General features: G+C 50.1%; 1 protein-coding gene across 1 annotated transcript in view; it reads left to right on the forward strand.

Annotated features, from left to right (window-relative positions):
- Positions 1–2274: 2274 nt before the first annotated feature.
- Positions 2275–14662, forward strand: part of TLL2 (tolloid like 2) — a 127765-nt gene continuing 115377 nt past the window's right edge. The window contains exon 1 of the mRNA XM_065894008.1: positions 2275–2464. Within this exon, the coding sequence (XP_065750080.1) occupies positions 2275–2464 (190 nt within the window). The remainder of the gene's footprint in view (positions 2465–14662) is intronic.

A 14662-nucleotide genomic window follows, 5' to 3' on the forward strand; every position in this document is an offset into this window, starting at 1 on the left:
GTTCCTAACTTCTGTACTATGACTCAAATAGTTCATTGATTTGTTTGATAGCCTTTAAAATAGCATATAAACAGGGCTTCTGACATAAAACTGCCATTTGCTCATCCCAGAGAATGACTGTCTTCAAAATATTTGGGCGAAGAGTGTTGGTAGAAGCCTGGCAGCTACTCATGAGGTGGGGATTAGAGGCAATGAAAGCTCACAACCTCAGTGTTTGCCCAAGAGGTTGCCTGTAATGTCTATTTTCCAGAGGAATTCCCTGCTAATGAGGAGGCCAGTTGGCTGTTTGCCTAGTGCCATCTGGAGACCTGGAAGTGTCACAGAAGGTTGTTAGGCTTTTGAGCTGTTGACTTTGTGGACTTCTCTACTGACAGGTGGTGACCTTCACTGGGTTGAATGCAGAGACCTATGGCGTTGGGTTTGACTCCTAGTGTTCAGGCAGAAATGACGTTCGACCCCTTCCCACACCTATTTAATGGCCACTTGGCCTTCCCTGCCATTTGGTGACATCCATTCCACCCACACACCCACCCCAGATTACTTCCTCCTGTCTGTCAGTTCTTGCCCAATCTGGCTCCATCCTGTATGTGCCCATTTGATGAAGACTTAGCATGAAGCAGGGTCAACTTGCATTTCTGAGGGCCAAGACAAAATATCCAGTAGCCCCCTTCCAGTGGTTAACTTTTAAGTCTACTGGTTTGAAGGACTTGTTACCCTACTTACTAGATGAGAAGACAGATGATCATAATGCAAGAAATTCGGAATCCTGTGTAAAGCCCAGCTTGGGGCTCCCTGTCAGCTCTTTTGTCACTAGTGGCTGTGAAACCATATAGAAATCTAAAAGGAAAGCTCAGTCCACTTTTTCTGCTTGCAGTTTAAGTGAAAAAAGATTCTACTGGGAGTGATGCTGAAAATCTCTACACATTGGTGTGTTTTACTTCAAGACTGGGGCAATTTTGCTTGCATAGAAAGGTCTTTGAAAAGTCTCTCTGTAATAGTACTTTTTATGTCTGTAAATCGAAATGGCTCAGTTCTGACAATTTTTACATTTAAGGTAAAGTTTACATTTAAGGTACAACGTAGGAGGGGGTTTCAAATAGCTCTTGATTATTCTCTTAAATTATTTGGGCATATGTTTTTAATTGGCACAAAATTAACCAGACTAAAGAAATTGGTCGTTTTTATTCATCAAGTTAATGGTGAGTGGCTTATTTAATAAAACATGTCTGTAGTTTAACACAAATAGCACGTACAGCTGTTTGTCAATCTTTTTGCCTATTTGAAGCATCTTACACTGTTTTACTAAAGGATGGGGTCACAAAGAGGGGAAGTCCATCATTTTAAATCATCCTTCCCTAAGCCACTCAAATCACCAGCCACGCGTTAGGCTAGGTCGGCGCTGCAAGCAAGCGCCCTTCACGGCTGGACAAGGGAAGTTTGAGAAAGCTGAGAGGAGCGTAATCCTTTATCTATATCTATCTATCTATCTATCTATCTATCTATCTATCTATCTATCTATCTATCATCTATCTATTTTCTGCTCCGAAAGCAACCAGAGAGAAGATTCGCTTCATCCTTACAGAGAAACGATTGTCCGAAAAGCACATAGTGATTTGGTATCAGGGATCGCTCGCATCGGGTTCCCGGCCCTGAGCTCAGAGCTCTAACCACTGCTGCCTGCCTTCACCCACGTGTGCATCGGGGAGTTGCAAAGTGAGTTTTCAGAACACAACAAGGCGGGAAGTCCAGCCCTGATCTTCCGGAGCAGCGTTTTGGGGGGCCGGAGGCGCGGTGGCGCCCGGAGAAGGGCTCCCTTGGCTGTGGGGCAGCGCGGCTGGCCCAGGGTCCCTGCCTTCAGCCTGTTCACCTCGCTCCCCTTCCTCCGAAGTTGCGGAGGTGCCGGGAAGAGGAGGGGCCTCGCCTCGGGCGCCCGAGTGATTGGCTGCCCGGGGCCCCTGGCGAGGTCTGTGCGGTCCAGCCCGGGTGGAGAGGGGCGGAGCGGCCACTGCTCCAACCACCGCCGCCACTACCACGGTCGCAGCCGCCTCAGCCTCGGCCGCCGGGCAAGTAACTCCGAGCGGCTGCTGCTGCCTGGGCGCGCCGACGCGGACCGGGACGCCGCGCTCTGCTGGTTCCACACCGGAGCCATGACGGACAGCCGCGCGTAATCGCCTCTCCCGGGTCGCCGCCGAGCCGACCCTGTACACCGTCCCCCGCTAGGGCCCAGATTTCGGTGCTCCCAACTCCCTCGGTCTTCGCAGGCCCCTCGCAATCATGCCCCGGGTGACTGCGCTCGGGGCCCTTGTGCCACTGCTGCTGCCTCTCCTGCTACTGCTGCTGCCGCTGCCCCGCGACGCCTGGGGGCTCGGGGAGCGCTCGGACGCCACCTGGGACTACTCGGTGCTGGAAGGCGAGGAGAGCGCGGAGCAGCAGCTGGAGCATTACCATGACCCGTGCAAAGCCGGTAGGTGCCGCCGCCGCCGCCGCCGGGGATGTCCGGCAGAAGTTTGTCTTTGAAATGCAAATGAGGTGGTGGGCAAGCCAGCTCAGCAGTCTGTGGGGCGGGTCTCCCCTCCCCTCCCCACCCCAACCCCCCACCCCGAGATCCCTCGAGCTCCCCGGGAAAACAATGTCCCAGAGGGGCTGCTTAAATCACACTCCGACTGGAACGTCCCGGCCCCTGGTTTGCGGCGCGCACAGGGTGGCGGCCGCGGGAGCGTTCCCAAAGCGAATGAGGGCGGGTGCCCGAGGCCGAGAGGGCGCCCAAGGACTGGGGCGGGCGCCGGAGTCGCCTGACAGCCAGGTGGTCAACACGGGCCACCGTCGGTCGCGCTGGGCTGGAGCAGAGGAGCGGGAGCCGGGCTGGGCGCGGCGTTCTCAGGCTCACACGGTGTTGCTGGCTCCGATTTCATGGCATTTGTAAGTTTCACGCAAAGTTTCCCAAGATCTTGTGGTTACTCTTGGGAAGAGAGTATAAAAAGCGAAAAGCTTCACAGCAGGCAAAAAGAAAGAGGTAGCCGAGGGGGAATGTGTATGACTCAAGTTGCCGCACACTTCCCTGTAGCCCCCTCAGTGTGGTCGCGCCTGGGGGTCTCCCTGGGCCGGCGGAGATGGACGCCGTCAGGTGCTCTAATCCCGCTAGGAAGCCGCGCCCCGGGACGCGGGGGTCTTTCTGGCGCACCTCGCGGCCCAGGCACTGCAGCTCCCGCTTCCCACTAACCACCAGCTGGCTTTTGTGTCCCAAGGGGAGCAGCTTCCGAGCCGGAATAGTTGAGGCGTCAGCCCCAGAAGGGCCCAAGTGCATGTTCCAAAGAAAGCCGATGGGTCTGGGACAGTTCCCAGCTGGGACAGAGGGATACTCACGCCCCCGAGAGCGGACGGTCTCAGAAGCCCGCCGAGCGGCTCCTGGCCGGTGGCCAGGGGCCGCGGGTCCTGGTGTTTGTCTCTAGGCAGGGTCCGGCCGCTTCACTCGGCAGGCCGCAGAGATGAGCGGACCAAGGGAAGCTCGCAGCCTCCATCTGCAGAAGGGCAGGGTGCTTTTCTTCTGGTTGATGAGGGAAGTGCAGTGCATGAGCCAGTGTGGCCCCGTTCCCTCACTCCCTGGAAAACTCTAGTAGCCTCAGTCTCCTCATCTGAATTGGGGACAGTAATTGTAGGAGGACTCAGATAACCTATGGAGAAATTCTCTGCAAATGGAATAATTGTGATGACACTGTAATTATTTGTGTTGTTACTGCAGCGAGTGTGGTCTAGGCTGGGGGTTGGGCAGGTCAGAACTGGGTGAAGTCTGGGGGAGACCAGGTTACTGGGAGGTCAGAGGACCTAGGAGAGTGTGAGACTTGAGAATCTTGTGAAGGTTGAGGATTATACCAGGTTTGAGGGTCCTGGGCTTATGCTGCAGGAAGATTCCTCCAGTATAGCCATCTATTACTGTACCTTGTGGGGCTTCTGAGTTAGGAAGGAGGGCAGAGTTGATTCCTGGCTAATTTGAGAGAGTATCAGCAGGTAGTATGCCCTGACTAAGGTATCTCAGTTCCTCATGGGACCTCCGTCCTGACCAGGTTGAAGAGTCTCTGGAGCACTGAACCGTGCCCTTGCCTGAAATGAGGGGCACTGGGGCTGCATAACTGGGATGAGGGCGAAGTGATCAGCCATCACCTGCACCTGTCAGGTCCTGGACTTTACTGGATGTGAACTGGGCCTGGGCTGGGGCAGCAATCAGTGTGTTCGGGAATGTATCGAGCACCTCTGGGATGCTGGGTGCTGATCTAGGGCCTGAGAATCCCGGTGAAAGAGGCATAGGTCCGTCTGTGAGGGCTCTCCAGCTCCTGGTCTCAGCCTTGTGGAATAACACTAAAGCAGGTTTGCCTGTTGGGGCCTCATTTTTCTCCAATAATTTTGGAGAAAATGCTAGATAACCAGGGCATGCGTGTTCTGTGACTCTTCACAGACTGGACAGGATGGGCAGAAGGGCCGGAAAGTAGCTGTATGGTTTCAGCCAGCTCCATTCATCCTCCGCAGCCGTCCTCCATATTCCCAACCCCTTGGCCTCTCCTTCATCCATGCTGATGCTAAGAGTGACCAGAAGAGGGCGATGGCAAGGGAGACCTAGGGGAAATGTCACGTCAGTCTACTCATGCTTCTGGAAATTACCTGAGCAAGGGAACTGCCTTCTGGAAGGACAATAAGCAGTTCACCAAGGACTGGAGACTCAGTGTAAGAAAGTGCCTCTCGGCTTGCGGGGAACACTGTCTTTCCTGGTTCCATATTCAAACCAAACCTTAAGGGGCAGCCTTTCCTCCTATCCCAGTCACATGCTGACTCCCTGACTCCTCTAGCCAGAAGTCCTCTGCCTAGGGCCTGCCTCAGGGCTTTGAACCTAAAACACCTCCCACCTGCCCCTTCTTGTGCTGGGGCGGGGGCGGGGTGTGTCTCCATTCTGCTGTGGATGCAGAGTACAGACAGAGTCTGGAGTCTGTTCCTGGCCTCTCAGGAGCTGTGTTCCCTGGCAAGCCCCTCCTCTCCAGCCCTTAATTCCTCATCCATAGAGTGAAACTGTTGGACTAATTAGGGTGGCAAACTGACAGGTCCAGGGAGCTGGCTCCCTTAGTCCACATCCGCCATCTTGCCCTGTGCCCTCTTCACACCTTGTAGGCACTTGAGTTTGTGCCCCTGGCCCCTTCCTTCTCAGTGTTCTATGGTTCTATGACCTTTGCTTCCAGCTCAGGATCTCAGAGGCTGAGCAAACGGGTCAGTGTTCTGTCATTTGCAATTTTACCATTTACACATTTTACTATTTACTCTGTCATTTACAAACTGTGTGTGACCTTGGGCAAGTCACTGAATTTCTCCATGCCTTAGTTTCCTCATTTGTAAATGAGGATGATTCCCAACAGATTAATGTGCTTAGGACAGTACCTGACACATAGTTAGGTACTTTATAAACAGATTTCCTAGAAACTTGTGAAAGAACATCTTCATGCTCACCTTTGAAGTGAGTTTTAAGGTGTAAAATTTAAATTTACTAGCAAACAATCTATTTGATGCTGTAAAAAGGGACCTTTTAAAATCAGATGATTGTGGAGTGGGAGTGGGCCTGGGAAGCCCTCCTGGCCTGGGGCTGGTAAAATGCATGGGACTTCCTGGGTGTGGTCTCTGTCTGGTGGTCCACTGCCCTGCTGTTTGTTTTTCATCTGATACTGTAAGTGAGGTCAAGAGTTCAACTGACAGTAAATCACAAGATGTCCTTCCAACCACCACCACAGCCCTGAGAACAACTTTTGCAAAGCTTCTGAGGGCTTCTCCAGGTTGCTTGCCCTCACCCATAATTCTTTAGCTGCGTTCAGAGCCAGAGGCCTGGATTCTTGTCCTGCCCCTGCCTCTTACTCTTCGTATGGCCTTGAGCAGGTCCTCCACGTCTCCATGCCTCGGTCTCCTCATCTGCAAAATGGGTGTGGGGACAAAACTGCTTGCCTTTTAGGATAGACATAAGGCTAGTTGTAGCTGTACTCCTGAGAGAGCAGAGTCTTAGACAGGACTTGTGTGTAGATAAATCGTTTAGGAGGTGACCCCAAGGAACAGGGTGAGGGAGCAGGGCTAGTATGACACGGAAAGAGGAAATCCAATGAAGGGAGTGGAATTGAGGTAGCTGCTTTAGTTGATGGGGCCATGTCCCCACCCGGCCCTTCCATAAAGCCTCCCGTAATTATGTGCCCAGGGAATAGGAGGCTGGAGCATTTATCCAAAGGCTGCTGTCCTTCATTGTTTGCTCCCTTTTCCAGTTTCTATTCCTGTGTAAAAAACTACCCAAACTCTGTGGTATAGAACAGCCACCATTTTACTATGTTGGTGGGTCTGAAGATCGGGAGTTTGGAAAAGGCACAGCAGAAGTGGTCCTACCTCTGCTCCCCAGTGTCTGAGCCTCTGCCGTGAAGACTTGCAGGCTGGGGGTGACTTGACAATTGGGGGCTGGAATCATCTGGAGGCTCTCTTGTTCTCTCATATGTGGCAGTTGAGGCTGGCTGTTGCCTGGGGCCTCAGTTGGACTGTTAGCCAGAACCTACAGGTAGCCTCTCTGTGTGCCCTCCATGCGGGCTGGTTAGGCTTCCTCACAGCATGGCAGCTAGATTCTAAGTGTACACATCCCAAGGGAACCAGATGGCAGCTGTATTGCCTTTTATGACCTTGCCTCAGAAGCTACGTATCATCACTTCCACCATAGTCACAAGCTCTCCCAGATTCAGGGGAGGGAACATAGCCCATCTCTCCACCAGAGGCATGTCAAAGTCACATTGTTAAAAGAGCATGTGGAATGGGGGCTATTGTTGCAGCCAGTCTGGGAGAATATGACCATTCCTTGAGGCATGAACTTCCCTGCACCTGCGTGGGCAGGCGCCTTGAGCTCTATGGATTCCGAAAAAATTCTCAAGCAGAAAAGTGGGGAGCCATGCAGTGGATGCGTGGAACTGCCCAGAGTTGAGCTGAGGATATGGGACTCAGGTCACCAACATTGTCTACCTGAGGCTCAAACAATATGCAAATAACCTTGTAAATTGTAAAGTGCTCTGTAGCCTTTTGGGTTTATTAAACCCAAGGGAACTGGCTGACAGCAGCTTTACTTTTCAGCTGGTGGCTTGATAAATGCCAGGGCCTTCACATATGATAAACATATATATTCCTTCATCAATAAATACAGTCGGCAGTCCCTGACAGGCTAATGGCTCAGGAGCCAGGGTGAGGGTGCTGGCCTGGGAACTAGCTCTTTCCTCACGAGCAAGTCTGTAGTCCTTCCTCTCACTTTTAGACCTGACTTCTGCCTGGAATTTGGGGCCCCACTCCATCTTGTCATTCTCTCCCAGAGACAGTGACCTTACCAATCAGCTCCTTGTTTGGGGGGTCACCAGAGCCCTCTAGGACAGCACTCTCTGGGCAGCTCCTGCCAGAAGCCCTCACGTTACTGATACGAGGCTGGAATGTCAAACTGTGTGAGGTCAGGAATTGTTGTCTGCTTTGGTCACTGCTGTAAGCCCAGTGCCCAGTGACACGTCATAGGTACTTGTCAATATTTGCTGAATGCGGGAATGATGATTCTGGCCCTGTGTGGGTTGGGTCCATGGCTGAAGGAACCTCCAAGCTCACTGTCAGCCTGGAAGGGAAGCAGAGCCATCCCAGTGGGCAGCAGCCCTCCTGAGAGTGCTCCAGGTGGAGCTGGGGGATGTGGTCCTGGGCAGTGCTCCCCCAGAGTTTCCATCCTTCATGGCAGGGGCAGGTGCCCTGGATTCTTCTGTACAGATGTGAGGCTTCCATGGTACCTCCTGGCAGGCTGTCTCCCTGGCACAGCCTGTCCCCAGAGCAGGTGCAGCTGCCATCTCCCTGGCACCTTGTCTCTCCCCAGCGGCCACACCCAGGTGAGGGCGGCTGGCAGTTTTACAACTTTATTTTTATCCCTACTTGTTATGATGTCCTTGCTGATTCGGGCAGGTGCTGATTTGATGGAGTCAAAATATTTCAGGGCTGTATGGAGATGAAATGTTCATCTTTCCCACTTCTTCAGGCAGGAGGCACATCTAGTCCACCTCTGTCTCCAACTTTTCACCCCTGAAGTGCCTGGGGGCAGGGCACGAGGTGGTGAAGAGCTTGGGCTTTGACACTTGACGGACCTGGATCCAAAATCTGCTGCCCATGCAAGGCTTTGTGACCTTGAGAAAGTTACTTAACCTCTCTGAGCCTCAGTTCCCTCCCTTGAGAAGTACTAATATTCACTTCTCAGGGTCATGGCAAGGGTCAAATGATAGGATGTTTGTCACGTGCTCAGCACATTTTCTGGACGAGGCAAGAGTTCAGTGATGGATATGTACATTACTAGAGCACAGAGCAGCTGCTCACCAGTACTTCTTTAACTCTTGTTGAAATGCTCTAGAGGAATTTGAATTTTTGTGATAAGTGAACAAGTGATTTCATGTAGTGTATTTAGTTAGGGATTCTTAAATTCAGACCTGATAATTATTGGTAAACAGGGTCTCAAAAGTAAGTGAAGGGTGAATTATTTTGGTATGTGAGTTATAGCCCAATAAAGATTAAAAAGGAAAAAGTCAGTGGTGATGAGTAGGGGCCAGGGCAGAGGCTGGGGGAGGAAATGCACCGTCTTGGTTCCTGAGGAACTGTCGGCTGAGAGACACAGGTTGCCTGCACTGAGGGTTCGGCTAACCGAGTAGGCAGAGAACGTGTGGCCATCAGGTGCCCAACAGAGCCCAGAGGTCCCAGCCAGGATCATGACTTATGCTGGGGGGTGCAGGTGGTGCAGCATCTGGGGGAGGGGAGGTCAGAAGGGGAACGCGTCAGCCCATTTTGGGCAAGGATGTTCCAAGAGCTGAATGCTAGTAAGAACACCAGCCCGTTGACCTTCACCCCAGCCCCCGGAGTAGGCAAGCAGCTGGGATGGTTCCCGTTTTGCATCTGGAGACACACCCTCGGGCCTAGACCCTCTGCCAGACATTGGTCCTCTTTTGACTTCTGACGCTATCTCTGTAGGCAGAGCTCTACACTGGAGACAGAAAAGTCTGCAAGTGGGTCCGCAACTCTGATGTCAGTGGAACCCGTTTTTCCATCTTTCTCCTGCCCAACCATGCAGCGGTCAGTGTCTTGCACCCTCTCCTGGCGGTGGTGTGTGTGTGGGGAAGTGCCCTTTACTCCTCCGTCCAGCCCAGTGAGAGGAGAGGAGGAGCCATTACGACAGCCCCTGGTCTGCAGGGCGCCTGCCAGGCCGTGGGTGCTGAAGAGCTAAGTGCCAATCAGACCTCAGCCCTGTCCCTGGGAGCTCCTGGGCGTGGCCTCCTCAGCGGATAGGTGCTCCTGATGGAAGCCGAGTGCAGACAGGCCAGCAGCGCCTCCCGTCAGCTCTGGACCTTCCCTGACCGCTGCTTCTCTCAGGACTCTCCCCGGCCCAGGGGCCATGGTTGTTTGAACGCCTAGGTCCTCGCTGGCCTCTTGGTTCGGTACCCAAACTTTGGAGTCAGACTGACTTGGATTTTCTTTCTCAGCTCTGTCACTTACTGGCCGTGAGACCTTGAGCGAGCCCCGCAGCCTTTAAAGTCTCAGTTTCCTCATGTCCATCATGCAGTCAAGAGATACTCCTAGTTCACAGGCTGTTGTTGAGTGAAAGGCACTTGATAGAAGCACTCAATAAATGTGAAATACTGCTGTCGTTTTGTGGCTTCCGAAGAACCTGTCGCGCGCATTAAATTAAATTACACGAACAGCATCACTTTCCGTTCCTATGAGAGCGCTGAGGAGTGAGCTGACTCTGGAGGTGAATTGCCGGGCTGCAGATCCTAGCTCTGCCACTGAATGGCTGTGAGGCCCTGAGCTAGCTTCTTAAGCTTTCTGGATCTCAGTTTTCTCACCCATAAAATGTGGATACTAGTGTCTTCTGCAGAGGGTGATTATAAAGGTTGGATGAGTTAACATAGACCAAGCACTTAGTGCCTGGAGCACGGTAAACATTCAGTAAATATTGTTGTTTTTATTATTATCATCCCACAGAAATCCAACAAGGTTTCCAAGAGTAGGAAACCAAGTATCTGAACAACTGGAGCAGATGATGATTTCAGAGGTTTATGCTTCCAAGCGATGCTGATGGCAATAGTTCCTCTATATCCAGAGACCTTGCTCTAAAGACAGATCTGCCGTGGCACTCACTGGCTTCTTTGGTGTTAGGCTGGGGGTTCCACGCACTGCAAGCCAACCAGATGTCCAGGCCCCACCCAAGAAGCCAGCCCCTGACTGGAGATGTGTGAACGGTGTTGAGTCTGAGCCTCCATTCAGCCAGTGTTCCTCCCAGCCACTCCTCTTTCCAGCAGCATTCCTCCAGGGTCCAAATAGCCGAGGTACAAGCAGGATTTGGGCCCACGTCGCATTTGACGGCAATGCACATCCTTCTACCATAGATAGTCAGGCAATCCGAATAGAGGCTGTAACTTGATTGGTCCCCAAACCTTTGCCTTGTCACCCTTCACCATGTTTTTCAAGAGGAAGGACAATGATATTAACCTCTCACAGTGGTTACAGCATTGCCTTAGCATTGTTTATAAAGCTCCTTTCCTTCTGTTCTCTCCATTGGTCTCTCAGATAGCCAGGAGGTGATCCGGGCACTCACGGGAGAAGCTCTGAGATCTGGGTGCTTGTCCAGGGGAGAGGCTGGGCTAGGGCCCGCATAGGACACTGAACTTGTAAGCAGTGGGACAAACACCTCAAACCCCTATTCTCCCCTTGAAGCACACCGCCTCTCCAGCCCCAGAACGGCTTCTCCTCTCCTGGATCCCTGATCCCCCAGTCAACAAGCATCTCCCTGCTGCTCAGTCTGAAGGTCATACTTGTACACTTGTTCCACAGAGCACCATAGCCCACCACCTTCTCCCCACTGTTTTCTCTGTCCTTAGCTAGGAACCCAACAAGGATGAGACAGTTCTGGCCTTTAGAGTACTCTTAGTCTCAAAGCATAGGGAAGAATAAATGAATCATACAAGGTGTTGAAATGCAACTTTCTCCCTCTCTGTTCCCCCATCCCTTTCCCACACGGCCCGGGGCAGTGCCTGGGTGTCAGGTCATTTGAGGACGATGGGTCCAGCCACTCTCCCCAGCCCAGAGGGAGAGGGCCTCGATGGCCCATGTTTCCTAAGGAAGCCTTGGGTGAGTGGCAGCCTGGGTAACAGAGCAGAGCGGTGAAACATCCTGTTTAAGAGACTACTTTTGGCATCAGGCAGCCCGTGACTTGATAGCCCGTGCTATTATGATTACGCCTGTTATTGTTCCCCATTTAAGAATTTCCCTGTAAGTGACAATTTCTCAGTGGCCTGTGTCGGCTTATCTCTCCCTCTGCAGAGTTCTCTTGGGATCCCGAGTGTGCAGCAAGTGATAATTTATTGCTCCACAGCTCGCTTGCTCTCATCCATGAAGCAGGGAGCGGATAACAGATAAACCAAATGCATAGAAGCAGGTTTCTCAGGGTATCCTCTTAGCCCGCTCATAATACGGTTCTGCCAGGATGCAAACATAGCAACAGGAACCGAACTTTCCTGCTGATTGGTTACAGACCTATCTGTGATCACACCATCCTCTAACCACTTCTGTCAATTACCAATAAATATTCTCAAGCTCGCCTGCATGGGCACTTGAGTGTTGATGTTCAGCCCCGAGTCTTCACCTGCTCCACCAGCTGGGCCACTTATCTCCCAGCTCATCCTGCAATTTGCACTGAGCCTCCTGCCCTTCCTCCCACCGGGGTTACTGGCCTTGAGTTGATGTGAGTCCTGTGTGAGCCAGTTTCCCACAGGAGCAGGCCACCTTCCGCCCTCTTTTTCCCATCCCTGGGTCAGTTTTCCTTCCCGCTGAGCCGGCACTGGTTCGCCATCCTCTCCCCCTGGGCTCAGATTCGGCTGTGGTTCGCTAAGGTCTGGGCCTCATGGTGGCATGTGCCGGGTGGCACCTTGTCGTGATGCCAGGTGCTTCAGCCAGAAACCCGGTACCATCCTGGATACGGGTCTCTCCCTCCCCTTCTCATGTAGTCCAACCCAAGTCCTGCCGATTCTGTTTCCAAATTTAAGCCCATCCACTTCTCTCCATCTTTGCTGCCACTGTTTGGTCTAAATCCCACCGGCTCCCGCGTAGGCTACTGCGATGGTACCTGAGCCCGTCTCCCTGCTGCCCCCTTGCCTCTCAAAATCTGTTTTCCATGTTGCAGGCAGCATGATCTTTTTGAAATGCACGTTTGATCATGTTTGCAAAATTAGACCCACTTAGGACCCTCAGTTTACATATCCTTTCCCCCCCAGGCCTTCTCAGGCCTGCTCTCAATCAGGTCCCTTCTTTTAAATCTCTCATCACCTTTGTCTCCCTGCATGTTTTACAGTCCGTAACTGGGTATTGGAGTGACTATTTATTTGCTCAATGTCTGTCTCCATATCAGACAATGAACTTCAAGGGGTAGAAATTAGACTCATTTGGTTTCCCAGTCACCAGCACAGTGCCTGGCACATGGTGGGTGCTCAACCAATATTTGCCAAATGAAAAACTGAGCAAATGAGATCATATAGGGATTTGGAAAAGGGATCAATCACTGTAAGACAGTCAAGGAAGGCTTCCTGGTAAGGGGGGTGGTGAGCCCTGAGTTTGGCCTGGAAGGATGGAAAGGATTTGGAGAAACTGGGATGCAGGGGAAGGCATTTCAGGTAGAATAAACATCGTGAGTTAAGGCAAGGCAGCAGGAATGCTTTGGATGTGTCTGGAGCTGTGGGAGTACCTGATTTACTTTGCAGAATAGTAGTGGCAAGATTGAAAAAAGCTTGGAACAGTGAATGTCAAGCTGAGACATTTAAATCATGCCCCTTAAGAAAGGGGGAGCTATTGATGGTTTTTGAGCAGACAGGGAGCTATTGATGGTTTTTGAGCAGACGACCATTATGATGAAGACAAATGATGTTTAGGATCTGTAGAAGCGGGAAATAGGAGGACCACCAGGGGTTCTAGGCTTGGGAGCATGAAGTTCAGACTTGGGCCTCAGGAATGGAAAGGAAGGGAAAATGGGGGAGAGATCATGGCTTTGTGTGTGGGAGAGGCCCCGGGAGAGGTCCCAAGCTGAGCTCTGCCTCGAAGTCTAGTGAAACATAAATGAGTTCATCCAGAGATGCTCAGCAAGCATTGGGGTGCCCTTGAGATGGGCCGGAAAGGGAGATTATTTTTTTTTTAACATAAAGCAGTTTTCTTAATTATACAGCTAATATACATCCACTGGAGAACATTTAGAAAATATAGAGAGCAAGCAAGAGTAAAAATTTCCAGCAATTCCATGGCCGAGGAGTAACCGTTGTTAATACTTTGTTGTATATTCTTCCAAAATTTTTCATGCATGGGTGTAATTTTTAAAAAATGCTATACATATAGTTTTGAACCTGCTTGTATTTCACTTTCACTTAGTACTATGAACCTCCTTCCACGATAATAAAGATGCTTATGTAATACATGTACTTGTATGGCAACAATTTAAGTTGTTCGGTATAGATGTAATTTAATCAGTCCTCTATTGTTGGACATAAAGATTTTTTCCCCCAATCATTTCTTTTGCTATTATAAACAATCATGCTTGAGTCATCCTTATTGCTAGATTTTTGTATATGTTTTAAATTATTTTTTTAGAAAAAAATTCTACCCATAGAATTGCTGGGTCAAAAGTATAGATGCTTTTACGGCTTCTGATTCTTTTTTTCAAATTGCCCTTCAAATTTGTTTTTTACTCCTTTGCACTCTAAGATTAACATTTTTGTATTCTAGTTTTTAAAATCTTTATTGGTTTCATAAGAGAAAAATAATTTACAGTTTCTTTAATTTGCATTTATATTGTAATTGTATTTCTTTTTCAAATAATTTTGAACCTTAAAAAATATATTTTGGGGACTTCCCTGGCGGTCCAGTGGTTAAGACTTCACCTTCCAATGTAGGGGGTGTGGGTTCGATCCCTGGTCTTAGAGCTAAGATCCCACATGCCTCAAGGCCAAAAAACAAAACAGAAAACAGAAGCAATATTGTAACAAATTCAATAAAGACTTTAAAAATGGCCACATAAAACAAAAATCTTTAAATATATTTTGACCATTTGTATTTATTTTGCTGTGTGAATTTCCTATTTATGGGCTTTTTTTCCTTCTTATTTATGGACTTTTTCTTTCTGCTTATGTTCATTTTTTAATTAGGTGGTCATTTTTTAAACATTTTGTAGGAACTGTTAGAGATTAGGACTTCAACCTTTTATCTGACACGTTTGTCACAAATAATTTTTGGAGAGAAGAGTTTTAAAAAGCAGAAAGCTTATCCTGTACCATATCACTCACTTGTTCCATGGAGATAATTGCATGGCTCTATCAGTTAAGATCAGTTTAAATTGCTAGTAATGAACCCATGTTAATTGGCTGTGGCCATCAGGGTCCAGTTGGGAGACTGAAACCACATCAGTAATTTCAGAAATAATTCAAAAATTTAATATAAAGGATTATTAACTAGCAAAAGGAGGTAGAGAGAACTTTAAAGAAAACAGGAATAGTAGATACAGGGAGCAGCTACTAGGGAAGGAATACATTTGGAAGAGGTCACCCCACACACCCCTCCCCGGCTG

This window comes from Phocoena phocoena, chromosome 16 (assembly GCF_963924675.1).
Source record: "Phocoena phocoena chromosome 16, mPhoPho1.1, whole genome shotgun sequence".
NCBI classification, from domain to species: Eukaryota; Metazoa; Chordata; class Mammalia; order Artiodactyla; family Phocoenidae; genus Phocoena; species Phocoena phocoena.